Source organism: Kogia breviceps, chromosome 12, assembly GCF_026419965.1.
Source record: "Kogia breviceps isolate mKogBre1 chromosome 12, mKogBre1 haplotype 1, whole genome shotgun sequence".
NCBI classification, from domain to species: Eukaryota; Metazoa; Chordata; class Mammalia; order Artiodactyla; family Physeteridae; genus Kogia; species Kogia breviceps.
Genome location: NC_081321.1, coordinates 89,628,056 through 89,646,453, shown reverse-complemented (window position 1 = coordinate 89,646,453; position 18,398 = coordinate 89,628,056). Strand labels below are relative to the sequence as shown.

Sequence of the window (18,398 nt, the reverse complement as noted above, 5' to 3'; positions counted from 1 at the left end):
TGCTTTACAACAAAGTGAATCAGTTATACTCCAATGAGTTTTTGAATTAATATCGCTTGGTAAATCCCCCCTTTGGGAAGCTATATTCTGCTGGCTGCAAAAGGAAATTCTTTAAGGATATACTACTACTGTACATTACCTAGTTTTATTGTCTTTAAAGCACAGACACTTGCTTTTTATTTGTTTATTTATTTATTATGTATCATCTTCCACTGAAATACCGGCTTCAACAGAATAGGCCTTTTACAAATTAGTAAGATATAATTTGTTTATAAAATTAAAAGATCTAAACGTAAAGGCATACATTATATAATAGTGATTATATCTTGGGGAAGAATTATGGGGTGATTTTCACTCTGAATTTCTGTTTTGTTTGAACTTAGGTGTGTAATACTTTTAAAATCAACAAAAACAATAAAGATATTTAAAAATTTAAAAAAGAACGACCTTTCCTATTTTGTTCAATGCTGTGTGTCTAGCATCTAGAACTGTGCCTGGCACGTAACAGTTACTCGTTTTTTGTTTTTTTAAAAAATTGAAATCTTTCTCATAAAGGCTAGAAAGTGATAAGTGTCATCTGAACATTGCCAAGAAGCAAAGGGTTGCAGGTTGACTAATCATGGACAGAAGCTTGGAGCAGGTAGCACTGGAACTAGACTTTAAGTAATGAGTGTTGTCTTGATTGGAAATGATGGGGAAAGAGGCCGGGTTGTGTGCGGGAAGTGCCTCATAGATATCATTGTGACCATGAGCTACAGAGACTAGTAAAGCTTTTTCTCCCCACCTACTATTTTCTTCATGCTTGTCCACTCATTCATTTTCAATTATTTATTCATTCATTTCACAGATATGCTTTGAGCATTTGCTATATTCCATCCCTCTACTAAAAATGAAGACTGTAAAGACACCAAAGCTTTACAACCCCCATTCATTTACTTTCAGCCAGTGGAGGGCAGAACAAAAGACTTCCAACGAAACCTAATCGTTTCTATAATAGAGGCTTGAAAACATACAGGAATAGGGACATCAACAATGTGCACTGGAGACACAGCTGAGAAGAGGTCACCTTTGCTTCGTGAAGTGGGAAAAGTCTCTTCCCAGATCTGTGTCTCAAAGAAAGATACTAATTTAACCTTCTCTGAAAAGGGTTCAAGGATATTCCGGCAGGGGAAATAGCATGTTCAAAGGCATGGAGAAGTGAAAGTGTTTAAAGGTTGGAAAGGGCATGACTGGTTCTGGGAGCCCTTGAACTAAGGATGACGCCCAGCATTGCAGAGATTGGTGGGGCTGAGGCTTAAGATGTGCACACAGGCAACTCGTGCAAGTTGGGCCACACCAAGGAGTTTGGGCTTTATCTTTTAGAAAACTGAGAGTCTTCACCTGGGCAGTATCACAGTAACATCTGGGTTCTAGACAGACTGCTCAGGCAGAGTGATCTTGGGATGGATGATGAGTTGGAAAGGGGAAAGTTGGGGCCGAGCTGGTAAGGGGACTGTCAGAATGATCTCAGTGAGAAATGATGAGGGGCTAACCAGGAGCCCAGACTGGAGGTGCTGGCTATGAGACATTTCTGGGGTCACAGCACTTGACCTTGATGATTAGTTGAGTGTTGGGAATTAGGGAAAGTGGAGGATTGAAGATATCTTGATGATTTCTAGCTTAGGAGGCTGATGGGTCCATTAATTGAGACATTTCCAAGCAAGAAATCTTACATTTCAGTGAAATGCAAAGTTAGAACCTTCTCGAATGGTTTTAGTGATCTTCTGAATTACAGCCCCTTAATCCCTGTGTAAGCCATTATGTGGCTCTTTTGTCCTTCTAAGGACAAGAGAAAGGAAAGGAAATAAGGAAATACTAAGGAATACTAAATAAGGAAATACTAAATACTAAATAATACTAAATACTAAATAAGGAAATACTAATACTTCTAAGGAAATACTAAGGATAATGATTATTATTATATTAATTTTAGTATTACACAAATAGCTCTTTCTCTGGCAGGGAAATTAGTTACTTTCCTAGAATTCACTATCACTTTCTGTTAGCTTTCAGCTCTTCCAGCCTCAGCATTTTGGTTATTTCTTCCCTCTCTCCCAATGACATTGATTTTTCTGCCCTAAGGGCTTTTAATATGATTCCTCAAAAAACAATATGTGTATCTTTTCCCATTTGTTCATTTATTTCTAAATTCAATCACGTATCTTACAATATGCAAATCCCCTGCTAAACCTTGGGGACATACAGAATAATAAGATTGTCCGTCGCGCTCCAGGACCTAGAGTCTACGTGCAAAACAAACATTTAAACATTAAGACACATATTTAAGTGGTATAGGGGAGAGGGCATGAGGTGGGCAGAAAGAAATACATAGTTGATTTTACCGGGGAAGGGCAGGAGGTGGTGATCAGGCAGGGCTTCATAGGGAAGGTGACGGATGCTTCAGCTGAAACTCCTGGGAAGAGTGGGCATCGGCAAGCAGAGTGGGTGGGGAAAGCATCCTGGGAAAAGGAAGCAGCATAGACAAAGTCTTAGAAATCCAAAATGCTTGAGATGCTGGGGGAAATAGTGAGCAGGTCTGTGTGGGTCTCACCTTAGCATACATTTCATCACCTCTGTCTGCCTTTTCAGCTTCATCTCATGCAACTCTCCCCTCGCGATGAACAGCCTCTTCATACACCAGTTAAAAGCATGGAAGCTGTGGAAGCCTTCCTAACCGGAGCCAAATAATAGAGATATTGTTGCCACACCTGGGAATTGATTGAACAATGGAGAGATGAGGAGTCCAAGGATCGTTGCTCAACAATTCCCCTTTGGAACACTGGGTGGCGCTGTCCACCCACTAAGGGGGAAAGACTCATTTTGAAGCCATTTTCAGCAATCATTTTCTTAGGAGTTAAGACTCTAATCATCCCACCTGAGGAATATATAAGGCATCTGGGCAACCTGCTCTGAAATGAGACAAATAAAAATATCTGACTTTGGGGAAGAGAAAGTGTGAACCTGTCTTTTCAAATTGATTTTGAAGTGCAAGCAGAATTGAGACCCCCTGATACCACCCCTGGTTGATTTACAACATGTTTTGCTAGGGTCAGGCACGCGCGCGCGCGCGCGCACGCACGCACACACACACACACACACACACACACACACACACACACACACACACTACATAGTATAATATTCTGTTGAGAAGTATGTCAATAAATAGCCTTGGCCACCCTGGAAGCACCAAAGAAAGTGTTCCAATAGAAGGACACTAACTCCCATAAATATACAAAATTACAGGAAATTTCAGAAAGAAAGAGGAAACAGTCAGTTCACCTGGCTGGTGAAATAACCTTATGGTCTAGAGCTTAGCTAGGAGAATTTCCACTCCAAAGCTGTAGCTATCAGTTAGAGAACTCATGTTTCTCCAATTAGCAAACTCAGTTCTGCTGAGCCAGCTCCTTGCCAAAGTGGAAGGGGAAACAGGCTTCTGGACCGTGTACTAGGACAGCCAAGAGATGAAACATTCTTTCCTAAATACACTACCTAGATCTCCTATAATCCTATAATCCATCTTTACTTCATATGGTTTAAGGATGTGGCAACGTACCCATGGTCACATTACTTGTTTTGTTGTTGTTGTTTGCGGTACGCGGGCCTCTCACTGTTGTGGCCTCTCCCATTGCGGAGCACAGGCTCCGGACGCGCAGGCTCAGCGGCCATGGCTCACGGGCTCAGCTGCTCCGCGGCCTGTGGGATCTTCCCAGACCGCGGCACGAACCCGTGTCCCCTGCATCGGCAGGCCGACTCCCAGCCACTGCGCCACCAGGGAAGCCCCCGTCTTTTCCCTTTTAAATACGACTCCTGCAAGTACCATGCACTTACATCTCACCAGAAAGGATGGTGTTTTTTATGGCCACCCTGAATGTAAGAGAAGCTGGTCAAATTACATTTTTTAACCGGGTTCGTTGAGGCAATACAAATGAATTTAGCTAGAATAGAAATTGGTAGAAGAAGGGATATTGGGTAAGTAGCAGCCTGAAGTAAATTAATAATTAATCTGAAAACTCTGAAGCCACAGAAATTTCCTCACCTCTATCACCCATCCAGTTATGCTTTAGGAAACTTATCTGATGAGGAGTATCTTCATTTGGTCTTTTAAGCAAACTTGACATCTCTGCCAGAGGTATTTACTTCTATATTTATATCCTTAATTCTCAGAATAGATCTGAGAGTTTGAGCAAGGTTTTTGTCCGCTGGGGGTGAGGGAGCGGGGCAGGCTTCAAAAAGGAGCTGAATGGGGGTTTTCCTGGTATATTTAGCAACAACATGGCTGGGCAGCTTCCTACCTCACTCTTTTTTTCCCCACATTTTTAAAAAGATTTTTTATTTGATGTGGACTATTTTTTTAAAGTCTTTATTGAACTTGTCCCAATATTGCTTGTTTTATGTTTTCGTTTTGGCCAGGAGGCATGTGGGAACTTAGCTTCCCTACCAGGGATCGAACCCTCACCCCCTGCATTGGAAGGTGAAGTCTTAACCACTGGACTGCCAGGGATGTCCCTCCCCACATTTTTGCCACCTAGGATCTTGAATTTTGGGAATCACAAATAAGTAATTATTGACAAATTGATGAACCATGAGTCTTGGTTTCAGCGATTGGTAATACATTCATTTTGTTCAACTTGGTCATTACTGATGTGAGCTCTTCATCCTAGAGGAACCATTTGGGATGAGAGGTGTAGGAGGCTTCTTTTCTTAAATTCAGTGTTACATGAGGGAGAGAACCATGCAGTTACCCCTAGCTGCCCTAATTTCCATTGAGCAAAAACCCATAAAACACAGTGTGAGTAGTTCCTTTTTCAGATTCTTCTTTGTCCAGCTTAGACTCCAGCCAGACCCTGTCCCCTTTCTCCAGCTGCAAGATGGAACTTCCTGAAGCTTTCTCATGGTTGGCCTTGGCCTCTGCTCATTTGTCCCAGATCTGGATGCCATTCCACGTGAGACTCACCTTGACAGCATTCTGAAACAACGCAATGTCAAAGCCGAAGTGGTACACACCAGGGACGCCGCAGGCGAACACTGCAGTGGCCAGGTCAAAGTGGCCCTGACGATTGTACAGAACTTCCTGGAAGACAACGGGCTGTGAGGGTCCTGGGAGAGGCCCACTCAGCTTGACGGAAAAGGCAGATTGAGGTAGACATGGGCATTTCTCAACTGCTCCAGGCACCTCAGGTATACCTCTTGGTCCTGTTACACCTGGGGGTCCTAGATCCCAAAATAAACAGAAAAAAGAATGATAGAATTTAAGGTTTTGTATTTTTCAAAGTATTAATACAAGAATTGCTTCTTCCTTCCTACCCTTCTTCTCATTGGCCAGAGCCTAGCTCAAGCATCACTGCTTCCAGAAGGCTCTCTTGTCTCCTCCAGATCTGGAAAAGTTCTGTCTCCTTGTACCACATCTGGTATTGATTGTTACCATAGGTATAAAGAATTACCACAAAGAATTGTAATCCCTCCCTTAAGTGACTGTCTCCCTATCCATACTGGGAACGAGGCATCTTACTTAATTTTCTTTCTAAATGTCATACTCAGTATCAGTTGTAAAATTAGCACTCAAAATATGTTCAATAAGTGAATAATTGAATGAATTAGTATATGAATTATATATTAGTATATATATATCTTTACTATAAGGCTGAGTATTAAGGATCACTATTGGAAGTTACCCAGACAAATCCAGGGATCCTACTGTTGCCAGAACTAAATGGGAATTTTGAACAGTGGTATCCAAATGTGCCTGTTTATTAGAACCAGCTGTGGAACACCATCCCACCCCTGTTCCCCAGTTACTCAGGGCCAGTCTACACTGTGGGCCTTTAGAGGAATCTCTGAGGATGAAGACTAGGAACCTACATGTTTAACAAGTCTCTGAGTGGTTCTGATGCTCTGCCAGATTTCAAAACCATTGCTTTAGAGGTTCAGTACAAGTATTCAAAGCTGATGGGATCCCTGTGGGAGCTTAGCCCAGCATACCTCTCAGCAGATGACAAGAGAACAGGAAGTCAATGTATCTGCTGCCCACATGACTCTGGTATCACTGTATGAACCTCGGCTTACGCCCACACTGTATGACACCAATATGAGTGCTCTACACTAGTCTAGAGATGGAGTTGTCTCAATTTGGACTGTACATCCAGTGTGTCTAAAGAGGTGTTTTAGCACACAGATTTCTTGGTGGTTGGAAGCCGTCTTAGTAGATGAATCCTATGACTCTTAAGAGTTCAGAAAAAGAGACCATGGTCATTTGTTACCAAGAAATGACTCACCTCAATGATCAATATTCTCATCAGATCACCTGGAACATTTCACTGAATCTATGAACATTGCAGTCAAAGAGAAACTATGAGAGGCTAAGAGAGCAATTTCATTTTTTTTCCACCTGCTAAACCAAGTAGCCCTGGAGGACCCCTGGGTCCTGGAGGTCCTCGGGGTCCACAAGGTTCACATAGCTGAGAATCTGCTGAAGATTTGACATCAGCCACAAGTAACAGGACAAATAAAGCTAAAATCCAGAAACCTGAAACAGAAGAAAAATGAATGAAGTTTCAAATAGTTTGGGAGATGGATCAGCCTCTCTTAAAGAGATTGTGCTATAAATTTTGTCAAGTTAGGGTTCACAGTTCCAAGAAATTAATGTTATTTTGGTCTTTAGTTCCATGAAATGCTACATGTATCAATGCTGTGACTCATACAGACAAGATTAGGAGGCACTTTGGATTGAGATGCTTTCATGTCAAACAGCAAAATCCAAGAAAATCAGCTAACTCATCCTATTTGAAACCAATGCTGCTTTTTCAATCTCATGCAAACCCCAGAGTTCCTCTCTCATGGACTCAGAGCCTCCTGCCATCTGTTTAGCAGTGATCTTTAAATAATTGGTGTGATTAATCTTCTTATGATGATGAATAAGCACCCGATTTGCCTATGTGTTATTTTATATTGTCTTATTGCTTTATCTCTTGGATGGGCTTGGAACATAGAAGATATATGACGAATCGTTCTTTGATGGTAAATGAGTCGACAAATGCCAGATATTGAATTAGCCAACTATTACTTCCCACTACCCTAAAACTTTTACTTAGTGCAGTAGCCTTCATTCCACTTTGAAGTATCAAGCCAATAAGATCAATATGCTTGCATTATACTAGCTTCTGTTAATGCACTTGTTATATTTTCTCCTTTATGACACATTGAATCTTCTACTTGCCCTCAATAATCAACTTTTATGGGTTACAAATGTATGCAACAACTACAGAAATTTGTGTCAAGAAACACAATCAACTTTAACATGATTAATACGCTCTTAAAAGTAGAGTGCTTCTAACGGTTAAATTATCAGTCAGTAACCATAACTTTTAGAATATCCTTTCTAATTCAAGTAAGATATTCATCACTTTTTGGCTTTAATTTCTGATTCAAAAGATGCTCTTCCAAAGCTGAAGTTAACTTATGAAAGGAAGTATGCTAATTTATGGGCATATTTTTAAAGTCAAAGGATGTGGATTCAAATCCTAGCATTGTTACCTCCATTCTGGGCGATGTTAGGGCAGTCACCTAACTTCTCTCCCAGCCACATCTATAGAAGGATGCTGGGAGCATCTGCTTGCCTTGTTTAATAGTTTTAAAGTTTCAAGGAGATATGTGTATATTCTTTGTCTGGAGTCTAGCAGGTACTTTATATATCTTTATATATTTATCTTTAAAATTATTCCTAATTACTTTTATTCTTCTTGCTACCTTACAGGGAGAGTGCTATTCTGATTTTAAAACCAGAGAGAATGTTAATTCAAAGAGTTTTGACATCTATTACATGAAAACTAAGGGTATTTCTCAAAACAATTTAAAAACATCTGTGAGGATATCTTGAACATTTTGGCACATTCCATGGCTTCACATTTCCCAAACTCCTCCATGAAATAGTGAGGGGCTTGGTATCACATGCAATCATGTAGAGAAGGAGAAACTGAGGCCTAGAAAAGGTGATGGCCGTACTTTCTCCAGGCTCTTAGGTTTTGAGGATGGAACCAGGATTGAAATGCACATCTCCAGACTCTTGGGTGATTTGTTCTTTCACACAAATATGGTGCTGGATTGTCTATGTCTTGGTGGATATAAGTGGGCAACAACTTTTTTTTACAGTCACTGACTCCCCCATTCCATTCCTACTGATCCCCAAATAGATACACACACATACTCACACATACATACAAACACACAAAGGCCACACAGAGAATTAAATTAAAACCACACATTCAGCTGATTTTGCTGAGCTAAACTGGCATTATTCTAAAAATATAATGCTAGGACAATAAACTGACTGTAAAAGGAAATCTTTCATTGAATTTATTGTGATGAGGAAAGTTGATGAGGACTTTGTGGCTTAACTTACTTGGTGCCCATAAATGAAAATCCAGGAAAATGATTTCCTCTTGCCTTAAGTTCAAGACCCTCAAGAAAGAAGTAGGCATGACCTTCACAAACTATATTAATATAATTTGTGTAAGTGACTACGTTTTGTTCTGTATTTCTTCATCATAAAGCTTGGATACAAATTTTCATGTAAATTTCAAAAACTGTCTTGATACCTACACCTTATTTCCTTCAGTCCTCATTTTAGCCTACTTGTTTTGGGTTTTGCTATTAAGTTTTTTTAAAAAAAATCTATACTCCTGTATTTGTTTATATTGTCCTATGATAATATGTGAATTCGGGTAAACTCCCACAAATATTTTGTGGAATCAGAGGAAGTTTGAGAGACAGAGACAAAAGAGTTGTGTGCAGGGGGAGGCAAACAACTAAAATGCTTTAAAAACATTGATTGGATTTTCAAACATTAATAATTAATAACAACAGATACTATCAAAAACATACTTTATATCATATCGGTTGATATTGTTGAAGGTAGGGAAGTAAACTCAGTTGCAAGATAATGAACAAGGATATCAAGAAGGACAAAAGTCAAGAGAGATCTGGAAAGGGACAGAAAACAGCCTCAATGGGAATAAATAGTAAACACAGGGAGAGTCACAGTGAAACACAATTGGGGATAAAAATCAAGACAAAGAAAAATAGAAATGGAGACAGATACCAAGAATGGTAAAGAGACAAAGAAAATTTTAACATGTAGAGCAATGTATTATACTACTGGTTTGATTATGAGCATTATAGTTTTAAATTTTAAAACATAATTGAAAAATATAATGGATTTTCTCACTCTCCATTGTTTTGTTTCTTTATGTCATAATGACCTTGATTTAATTTGAATGGTTTGACATTAATTTCATATTAAAATCAAAGGTCTTGCCCCCCACCACCCCCCGGCATCGGCTTCTACCCCTTCTACTCCCTTTTATTTGCAATATCTAACCGGCAAGTGTCTTTATTTTTGTCCAGCATTATAGGCAATTGCCTTCTAGGGTTGTTTTAATTTAAAAAAAAATAATAGAAGTCACATGCAGGGAGAACAAAGTGCTTTAGAAAGTGCTCTCTATCGATGCAAATGGGTTACATTCATTATGATAGACATTAATAAGAAAACTTAGATGTAATGCTCATGCAGCAAGCTCTTCCCCTTTGCCCAGGCATTGAAGCTCTTTTGTTGACCACCTCCTCACCTGTCCTATAACTAGCTATCTGCTTGTTTTTGAAACTTTATGGTAGATGGTTTAATAAATTGGTTTTTCTCAATAGTTGCTTTTCTGGTCTCCTGAGGCTGAAGTCAAGGTTAATTTTTAACCAGAGCAGTTAAACATTCAACTATGTTTAGGAAAGCTCACAGATTGACGTTCAAAGTGAAGTACTTCTGTCCACCCATTTCCGGAAGACATCTCTTCTTGTGATGGCCATGCCTGGGCCTGTTAAGCTGATGAACTTTGTTTTGGTTATTCCCTCTCTCCTAGTCATTTCTTCAACACCACCCTGTGAACCCATCTCTGATTCTTCCAGGACAACAGAAATAGGAGAGAGGGACTAGTATTTCATTTCCTCTAGTCTAAATCCATAATTTTGTAGACTATGATATTAGCCCAAGGAGGAAGTAATTCAGTTGATAAAATTGGGGCTAAATATAGGACAATAAATGCTTTTCTCCTGATTTAGAGCCCAGGAGTTTTTTTCTTCTGCTTCTCTCCCTTACTATCAATAGTTTCTGAGAACTTCTTGCTTTTCTATAATAATCAATCTACTGAGGTCTTTGTATGTGCCAACCAGGCTCTCTGTGCTTGCCAAAGTGAATGTAAGTTAATAAAAATTAAATTAATTGAGGGTAAGACCTTGGAAATAGCTGAGTAAAGAGCTTGGCAATCTTCTCTTTAAAAAGCAAAAATAAAACGGGACACAATTGCCAAAAAACAAACATTTAAAACTTTGGGAAATGACCAAAGTATAAAACAAACTAAGAAATATTTATTCAAAAAAGTCCACTGAATCTCAGTAAGAACAGTGGTAGTCTGTGGTTTCTTCATCAGGGGCTGCTCCCACCTAACTCCGAGCTCTGCGGCCAGAAGTTCTACTAGAGTTAGCAGAGGGGGTTGACTTTATTTTGAGCAGTAAGTGGAAAAGTCCATGCCCAGTGCACTGTCAAAATAATAGTGTTATAAATATCCATTGATCAGGGAAGCCCAACATCACAGCTAGTCTGACATCTTGATAACAGTTGCAGCCAGCAATGGACTAGCCAGAAATTTTAAAGATTGTCGGGGGAATGGAACAGCCAACATGGGCTTCAATAAGATCCTAGTTATTCACGGGGGTCTGGAAAGCGATGCATGTGCATGGGCTTCCTTGAAGCTTAGAAAGATCAGAAAGACTTGGCTTGGTATTGCTAAGCCAATTGTCCCTGCTGAACACATGAATTTTTTGGTTCCCCAGTGCATATGAAAGTTATGTTTACACTATACTGTAGTCTATTAAGTGCATAATAGCATCGTGTCTAAAAAAGTACTGACTTAATTAAAAAATACTTTATTGCTAAAAAGGGCTACCTATCATCTGAGCCTTCAGCAAGTTATCTTTTTGCTGGTGGATGGTCTTGCCTTGATGTTGATGCTGCTGACTGATCAGGGTGGGGGATGCTGAAGGCTGGGGTGGCCGTGGCAGTTTCTTAAAATAAGACCACAGTGAAGTTTGCTGCATCAATTGACTCTTCCTTTCACCGAGAATTTTTCTGCATCATGTAGTGTTGTTTGTCAGCATTTTATCCACAGTAGGACTTCTTTCAAAATTTAAGTCAACCCTCTCAAACCCTGCTACTGCCTTATCAACTAAGTTTACTTGATAGTCTATGTCCTTTGTTTTCATTTCAACAACGGTCAAGTTAGCCGTCACATGGGCTTAGGTGGTGGTGCCCCAAAACAATTACAAGAGTAACATCAAAGATCACTGGTCACAGTTCACCATGACAAATACAATAATAATAAAAAAATTTGAAGTATCGCGAGAATTATCAAAATGTGACACAGAGACATGAAAGTGAGCAAATGCCGTTGGAAAAACGGAGCCAAAAGAATTGTTATGTGGGGTTGCCACAAACCTTCAACTTGTAAAGAATACGATATCCGCAAAGTGCAATAAAGCGAAGCACAATGAAACGATGGGGTCTTAGTGAACACATAGATATGGCAGCAAGACACATCCTGGACACCCCCTACTGGTCGAAAAGGCCTGTGGGCGTCCTGCTTTCTTTGTAAATTCAGCTCAGAACTAAATGGGGCTTGATTCACTTCTGCCAGTAGTTGACTGAGGCTAGATCAAAGCTTTTCAGAGAAGTCCACAAGTTTTGTAAAGGCTCCCTTGGCTCTAATACCATAGTCACTACATATCCAAGTGTTGTCCTGCCTTTGGTTCAAGAGGCTATAGGTTTGGTGAATTCTAGTATCACTTATTCCAAAGATAAAAGACTGAGATCTTTGGATTTAGAATCTTCGGGATGACCAATATCATTCAATAAATTTAAGATTTATCTAAGTCAGAGGGAACTAAACAGTATTCTATGGCTTTGTTGTTACATTTTTTTAAAACTTCCACCAGGAACACAGAACCTAATCTAAAAGTGAGAAGCCAACAGAAATAATAGTTTATGTTCATTTTGTGTTGCCGTCCTCCAGACACTGTGGTAAGTATTTTTCCTAGATTATATCTTCATTATCTTTTGAAGCCTCATAATAGTTCTATGGGAAGATATTATTTCCTCCATTGTGTAGTCAAGGGAACAGAGACTTAGAAAGTTTAACTAGACCAGGGTTACACAGCTGGAATGTGAGGACCTATGATTTATACCTATTTTATTTATAAATCAAAAGCTCATGTTCTTAAAAATGATGCTATGCCAACAAAGCAATAATTTCTTACAATTAACCTGCAATAGAGAGATGGTATTGAGTTAACACCCTGATCACTGCATGGTATGTTTGGAGCAAAATAGAAGAACTGTTGGGGGAGAATAGGGGATTTAGCAGGGAATGAGAAGAACTTAGGAAAACAATGCGAAGCATCAGAATCCAGAGCAGGAACCAATTGTAGTCGTGACCATTTGGGTCCAGAAATGGGTCAAGCCAAACATAATGGTGCTTGGAACATGTGATCCAGGGTAAGTATATGAGCTAATGTGTGTTGGGTGAAAAAAGAGCAGGTATTACCTTCCAAGGTAGGTCATTTTGAGGGCTTTGTTAGGAGAGAAGAAAACTGAAGCTGATATTAGAAGCCCAGCTATATGCCAATAGAAGAGGAAAGAGTTTTGATGAACAGAAAGCTAATCTCTACCACAATAAATGTAAACACACACACACACTTCAATGGCTTTGAAGAAGTAATGTGATTTTGGAGAACTTCCAGGTCAAATTCTGAGGACAAGCCTACATTTTGAAAAGCTGGGTATGAGGGCACATAAATTGCTTTTACCATCTGATATATTCCAATTCTGTGAAGTTTGGGTACCTATTTGCCTTTTTTATGGAGCAAAGAGAACAGAAGTCAAGCTCAGTATCCACAAAATTGGGAAATTTTATGCCTTCTCTAAATGTAATGGGACCCCCAAATTCCATCCTTAATGTAAGAATAAACAAAAAATAAATCACTTCATTTAATTCCAGAAAGTCAATTTTTACATGAATAAAATAGGAGAACAAATTGAAAAAATATCTCTGAGAAGTCATGGTCACAGGAAAACCCACACTGAGATGCTGCATCCCAGGTATGCAGGTCAAGGCAGGCTCAAAAAGCCTATATGAGAATTTGGTTTAAGATGATCATACACTGATAACTCTATAAGCCTACAGAAGAAAGTAAAATGTTCTCTGGAAAATGTACCTTCATCTCAGGTTTCAAAAAGTGCCAACATAATTTTTTCTCTGACGTGTAGTTTAGCATTCACAAAAACATGTCACTGCATGTGTGAACCAACACAAAAAACCAGTAGCCACAAACACCTGCATAAACTTCAGAAATTAGAATTATTAGACACATATAAAATAATCATGCTTACTATATTTAGAGATCAATAAAAATCTTGAAAAGAACATTATAAGTGAGAGCAAATTTGAAAAATAACCCCCCAAACATGTTTATAAAGCCAAGAGCAACAAAACAAAACATTAAAAATTCAGCTTGCTTTGCAGAAAAGTATAAATAGTAAATGAGAAAATAAGTAGAAGATACATTAAAATCTAGTGAAAATAATTCCCAATCTAGAAATATATATATTAACGTCTCTCAAGAACACGGATACCCACCAGAATAGGTTAAAATGTAAAAACAGACAATACCAAATATTGGCATTTATGTGGAACAGTTGGAATTCTTATACATTGATGGTGGAAATTCATATTTATACAACCAATTCTAAAAGTCTTTGATAGTATCTAATAAAATTGGTCATGTACATGCCTTAGAATACAGCAATTTAATTTCAAATTAAATACCCCCCAAAATTCACATATATTCACCAAAAGAAATGTATGGAAATGCTTTTATATCATTATTGTTCATAACCAACCCCAAATGTGGTTAAAAAAAAGTCCATTAACCATATATGTTAAATTCATAAGTTGAAGTATTGAGCTGTATTCACACAATGGAATGCTATATAGCTTTGGGAATAATGTAAAGCAACATAAAAGAAAATAATGTTGAGAGAAAAGAAGCAGACACAAAAGAGTATGTACCACATGAATACTTTTTATATAAGGTGTTTTTTCACCTTATAACAACCTCTGCTATTAGAAGTAGGGATGATTGTTGGGGATTTTAGATGGGTAGGTGGCAGTTCTCTCTCTTTTTTTTTTTTTTGCTTATTGAGACGTAATTGACATATATAGTCAGCCCTCCTAATCTGCGGGTTCCACATGCATGGATCAAAAATATTTTTTAAAAATCCAGAAAGTTCCAGAAAGCAAAACTTGAATTTGCCACAAGCTAACAAATGCAGTTGATGCTTGAACAGTGCAGGTGTTGGGGCGCCTGCCCTCTGCATAGTAAAATATTCAAGTACAACTTATAGTTAGCCCTCCTTTTACACAGTTCCTCTATATCCATGTCCACATCCATGGATTCAACCAACTGTGGATACTGTAACACTGCAGTATTTACTATTGAAAAACATCCATGTGTAAGTGTACCTCACTGTTCAAACTGGTGTTATTCAAGGGTCAACCGTATTTACATTGCATTTACATTGTATTTACAACTATTTACATAGCAGTTACATTGTATTTCAATTTGCATTTGCTTCACTTGAAACCAAGGCAATATTATTCCCTTTACACATTCCCTCTATTCCCTTCTAGTTGGAAAAAGTTAGAAGATTTAGTTGTGTTTCTCTCTTATCCTGGTCTAATCCTTGGAGAGCTTAGTCCCTGGAGGGTTTTTCATGAGACTCTCCAACTTGGAGAGTTCCTGGGCCATTACTTCTGTCCTCATTGTCCCATAAAGTGACTAAATGGCTGCTCATGTATGAACATATTGGAAAATGCCCTCTGTGGGGAAAAAGCAGCTTCTGTGTCTTCATTTCCTTTTAATTCTCTGGGATCAGGTTTTTCCTCTAAACTCAGCCTTGTATCTTTCTTAACATAGTGTTAGTTTTGAAATGCTATTAAGGTGGATAGAATACCTGTATACATATAGATAGATGTATATCTCTATCTCTATATCAGAGACTGGCTAGCTGTTCACCCAAACTGCTTCTCCTTTATCTTGGTTTCGTATGTAAACTCTCTTCACCTTGCAGTTAGTAGGGACCATACAACTGGCTTCCAACCCACACAGTACCAGCACTCAGAATGGGAGCCACTTGAGAGACTTGTCCATAGATTTCTCTCATGTATTCCCATACATCTTCTTTTCTCCTCTGCTACTTTGAACGTGGAGAACCTAGAAGCAATGCGGAAGAAGATGCCCATCCGCAAGAAGGAAGGACCTTGGTTCTCTTACCACTTGGAAGAGATTCACCCTTTTTTCAGAACTACCCTTGCAGAAGTTTTGTGAGTACTGTGTTCTGCTACTGAGATTTATAAGTGGATCTGTTATAGCAGCTATTGTCATTTTTTCTAATACAATATTTTAAATCATTCTCATGTTTCAAGAACAGGAATGATCACGATCACTTACCATTCATTATTGGAAAGGGAAAATTCCAGTTTTGCCTCAGCCCCCCTCCAGCAGTGCAAATAAGCTTGGCAGAGCCTATGGGGTAAGTAACAGAAAATTATTCACATGGAAGAATGTACAGAGAATAAGATCTTCAGGCACATAAAAACTCTGAAAAAAGATAGGATGTGACTAGGGCCAAGTGGAGAGAGTGCATTGATCACATTTTCCTGAAATGGATGAACTGTGGTCCAGTGAACTCTGTTGCCGAAATATCGGCTTCCCTGTGCACTGATGCTGAACAGAAATACGGAGATAGAGATTTTGGAGGAAGAGAGAGAAGGCTTTATTTTTCTGCAAGGCAGAAGGGAAGACACAGCAAGCTACCGCCTCAAGAACTGTGCCCCCCCCCCCCTTCGGGAATCGGAGAAGACTTTATACATGGGGCTTGCAGTCTGGGATATATGATAAGGATCAAAGCAGTGAAGGTCTTGCCATTCTTCTTGCATTATTTCAAAACAGTCGCAGCTGGCAGTCAGGCAGCCTGGTAATTGGGTCCCTTTGTCTCTGGGTTATGGGCCTGCAACCCTTTTTTCTGAAATGCAAATGCTACAAGGGGTGATTTGCTACGGATGTAATTCACATAGTGCTAAAGAGTAATAGGTTAGCTTTGTGATGTACAAATCTAGTTACAGACACTACAGATTAATAACAGTGAAAGAAAAGAAAAAAAACAACTAGGAGTGATTAACTCTTTCAGGCCAGGTTATGTTTCTTCTCTAGCCTGTTCACTGTTCTCTTTAGGAGAGGGAAAACTTCATTTCTCTTTTTGCTGCAACAAATTCCCCGCTGCTAGTTCATTCCCTCCATATCAATGGAGGAAGGGAAACATGTATCGTTCTTGTCTGCCTGAGGACAAAACTTCAGTTTTCCTCCACTTGACAAACATCAGCTGTCTGGCCCAGGGGCCCATCTAGCTCCTATTTCAAATCCCCCCTGAGAGATGTGAACCCTAAGAAATCTTTATCGGGAGGATGAGGGACGATGGTCTGTCTTCTGTAGCTCCTTCAGGCTGGCATGGGGCTGTAGACCCTAGTTGGGGTCATGGAGCTCTTGCCCTGTCTTATTAAGGGCCCCAGGGTGACTTCTGCTGTTGTTTTGGCAGGATCTGTTCTGAGAAATGGCTGGAATCTCTGTATCACCATTATCTTGATGTGAACCTATTGTTAGGAAGAGACAGAATTTAACAAGTAGTTTAAAAAAACAGAGGCCAAAGATTAGTAAAAGAATTATTGTAGCTGGGGGCCCAGGCAGGATTAAGAGCCCAGTCACGTTTGGTAGTAATTTTGATCCTGATCTAGATAGTCAGCGCTTGGGTTACCCTGTCTAAAGGAATGGAGGCATTTGGTGTGTTCATATTTATAATTTTATGTCCTCTTCTATTAGCTCAGTGTGATTGATGTAGGTATAACAGACCCTGTTAGACGTATTTGGAGGAGTGACAACCTAAACATTGATAGACAAAATAGATCTCATTTCTTTTTGGGAGAATAAGCCTTAAACCCAGCCTAGGCCTGGCACTCTGGGTTATCTAGTTTCATCAAAGTAGGTGTTAACCTTTGATGTGGTATTAACATATAAATAACAGGAACTATTGGTCACCACATGTGTTTTCTCTTTTTGTTAACAAATGATCTAAAGCAATTTTATTGTCTAAAAGTATAATAGTTACAAGAGGAGACCTTTAAGAAGTAAGGTTGCACTTACCAGCTGCCAGCAGACATTGTTTTGAGAATGGCTGGTGACATCCCAAATCTAACACAGCTCAAGAAAACTCAAGTTCTTAGCAATAAAAGGACTTGCCTAAAATCACACCACAGTGTCACGGTTAATGAAGTCAGTGTTTCTCTAGGTATGAGAAGATGCAAGAATTGGGGCTCATAAAATCTTCTCCTGAAAGTACTTAACTCTCTGAAGGCCTGTCAGTTTTTCCCAGAGCACAGAGGGTCTCATTTCAGATCTCCACCCTGAACTCCTTGTATGGGGTGTTGAAGGTCACCAGCTACAGCACCTCATGATTTAATCCTTGTAGAAGTAGATGGCAAGTGTCAGTTTTCAGTCAGCAGGGCCCCTTTATGGTCATAATTTCAACCATGGTTTGGGGCATTTCATGACCATTTTGTCCCACGGTGCTAGGAATGCTCATTTCCAGGTCCGGGGAAGATTTTGCTGATAGGCCATTCCATGTGCTATTACTGCTCTAGGCCTTTACTCGTATCCAAAAGTTTCTGGACCACCAGTCTTCCTAGTCTCTTATGGTCCAGGACAATATTCCCTCTTGTTGCTTCTTCTCATATCTAGAGTTAGACTACTGCAGTCATTGATCTCACATGAAACTACATATCATCATTTTATCAGAGGCTCAGTCACACACTTGGTAGCATAAGAAACAATAATTTTTTGAAATAGGCAGAATACAAATAACATAGCTGGCAGTATTAATAAAGTCATAAGTAAGAATTAAGCCAAGAACTTCCATTAGGTACAGCCCAGTATATCCCAGGTCATCTGACTTAGTCTCTTCTGTACCAATCCCTATTCTTCAGGGACATTATAATGGGCATTGTCCATAAAGTACTCAGCCCAGTTTCCTAGTGTTACTAGACTGATTATCCTTAGTATGATTTAATTGTTCCCAGCATAGAGGACCCTTTAAACTTAAATTACCATAGCCTGCTGTTAATTACATAAATCCATCCCATAATTGAAGG

At 39.3% G+C, this 18,398-nt stretch overlaps 1 protein-coding gene across 1 annotated transcript; it reads right to left on the bottom strand.

Moving 5' to 3' along the window:
* Positions 1 to 4,735: 4,735 nt before the first annotated feature.
* LOC131767281 (protein HP-25 homolog 1-like) lies at positions 4,736 to 15,708 on the bottom strand. Its single transcript, XM_067008324.1, is given in 3 exon segments — positions 4,736 to 5,253; positions 6,428 to 6,565; positions 15,649 to 15,708. Coding segments are annotated over 3 exon segments (603 nt in total). The 5' UTR covers positions 15,656 to 15,708; the 3' UTR covers positions 4,736 to 4,795.
* Positions 15,709 to 18,398: the final 2,690 nt, after the last annotated feature.